Below are 2,382 nucleotides of genomic sequence, written 5' to 3' on the forward strand. Positions count from 1 at the left end.
TTTTTTAAATCTTTTACAAAGTTGGAAGCTTTATTTAAAATATTTCTTTTTAAAAAATATAGTTATTTTATAAGCTTATTTGTGAATTTAAAATATTTTTTTTTAATTTTTAATAAAAATAATTTTTTATAATAAATATTATTTTAAGTTTTATTTATTTAATTTTGTTAAGTTATTTAATTGATTTAAATTATATATTATAATAAATATTATTTTTAAGTTTTATTTACTTAATTTTGGTTGTTAAGTTATTTATACTTTAAAAAAAAAAATTATATACAAGATAATCTTGCGCATCGTCCGCAAGGATATTTATATTCTTTTTCTTCCTCCTCGTGGATCATTTTGAGAAAAACCCCCCGTCCATCGGAATTAATTTAAACGTTTGACAAGAGCGCCATTAGATTTCAATAAATAAAATCGAAGTTATTTAACAACGCATGGGAGAATTAAAATTCTCTCTCGGTGTTCGTTCGCACACCTGAATGTAAACACGCGTAATACAGATCACGATCGAGTCACGACGTTATTGACCCAGTTACCCGGCTTAATGAATAATAAACTCGAGATTAATCGGCCTCTCTCTTTCTTTCTTTCTCCCTATCGAATCGAGGTTTCAGAATACTTGGAATTATTCCATTTCCCCCGATACGACTATTTCACTTTTCTTTCTTTCCATGTTTATTCCGCGAATTTAAAATGTAAAAATGAGAATTTTTTTTTTTTTTTTCTTCTCCTTCTTATTCAGTTCCACGAGTGATCGACCAGGACTTGGAGAGATACGAGCCCCTCGAAGAGGAGGATCATCAGGGTGTAAGGGTTCCTTTCAAGCTGGAGGAGACTTACGATCAAAGTTTCCGGGCGAACAATTTCAACGGTACCTGGAAAACGGACAGGGAAATCCTTTATTCGGATAACTACGTCGGCGATATTCGATTGTTCGACGTTACGACCGGATTGGGTACCGTTCTCCTCGATTCGTCTGTGACGGTAAGATTTACTTTTCTTTATCGCGTGGATATAGTGAAAAATAATTAAATATATTATATTTAATGTAAAATAATTAAAAAAATGTGTATCGATGGAAACAGAGATGAGTCGAAATTTTGAAATCGATTTTTATTTGCAAAGAAGTCGAAACAAGGTACATCTATCATTTATATATAGGTAAATTTTGGGCGCGATAAATTACGTTTCAATTTGAGGAAGAAATTGAATGTCCTCTCTATCGAGGAAATTCTCCTTCCTCCGTCCAGCTTCTTAACCAATGAAAACACGGTGTCCATCCTCTGATGGCCCGTGAATCAACATCGAATTGTTGTTGATTCAAGAGACACGTTGTTTGACATTTCTCCGTTTCAATTTTCGCGCCAACGACATTCCACGTAAACGCTTTCTGATCTATTCGAAACTTGTGCAATCAAAAAGACTTTTTTTCCTCCATTACACGTGTATATTGTTCACAGTAATATATCTATCAGGATCTATAAATATTTTACAGATTAAATCTTAAAGATTCGATATTTTCTTATCGAGAAGTATTTACAAAAGAAGAAGAGGCGAATAGATAAGGTTTAGTCGAAGCATCATTTAATCAAACAATTCCAAAAATTCTTTCTCAAGAAAGAATGATCGACGTGGAGTTTCGATGTTACATTGAACATCGTCGTTTCTATCTCTCCAACGATCTAAGATTTAACGTATCGTATCTGAAACCGATAACATCGATATCAATCGAGCATTCATTCCGCCATATTGGCCATCGACATAATTCCTAATGTCGATGTACTATTAGCATCAATTTCCTCTTATCTCTGTCGATTAAGAAACGATGAACAGAGATCCTCGTCTCTCCTCGCAATCGTTCCTTCAAAATTTCGACGATTTCTCTCTTTTTTTTTTTTTAAAAAAATCGACACTCACGTCATTCGAATAATCCTTTAATTAATATATCGTTTCAGGCCGATTTCGATAAAGCCTCCGTAATGTTTTCTTTCGACAATTCCTACGTAGCCATCGGCCACGACTACATAAACGTGAGTTACTATTTTCCCCTTCCCCAAATATCAACAATCTTTTCTCAACATCAACTTTTCCAGGGGTTTCGATACTCGATACACCAAAAGTGCACCGTGTACGACATTAAATCCAGGTTAGAATTATCTATTTTTTTTTTTTATATTACCCTACGTAATATTATATTCGTTACGTAATAAACTCGCTGATAAATCAAAAAACGATATAAACGAGTTGCACAGTCGTTGGCAATAATGATAATATTAACGACCGATAATACACACGTTGTTGAAAATAATTCCGTTGCGAATAATCCGAGAGAGAGAGAGAGAGAGAGAGAGAGAGTGAAAGAGAGAGAGAGAGAGT

General features: G+C 33.6%; 1 protein-coding gene across 1 annotated transcript in view; it reads left to right on the forward strand.

Annotated features, from left to right (window-relative positions):
- LOC102677748 (venom dipeptidyl peptidase 4) overlaps positions 1 to 2,382 on the forward strand; it is a 9,819-nt gene that overhangs the window by 2,644 nt on the left and 4,793 nt on the right. Inside the window, exons 3-5 of the mRNA XM_006614104.2 lie at positions 749 to 990; positions 1,962 to 2,036; positions 2,100 to 2,155. Coding sequence (XP_006614167.2) covers positions 749 to 990; positions 1,962 to 2,036; positions 2,100 to 2,155 — 373 coding nt within the window. The remainder of the gene's footprint in view (positions 1 to 748; positions 991 to 1,961; positions 2,037 to 2,099; positions 2,156 to 2,382) is intronic.

This window comes from Apis dorsata, unplaced genomic scaffold, assembly GCF_000469605.1.
Source record: "Apis dorsata unplaced genomic scaffold, Apis dorsata 1.3 scaffold_169, whole genome shotgun sequence".
Classification (NCBI taxonomy): domain Eukaryota; kingdom Metazoa; phylum Arthropoda; class Insecta; order Hymenoptera; family Apidae; genus Apis; species Apis dorsata.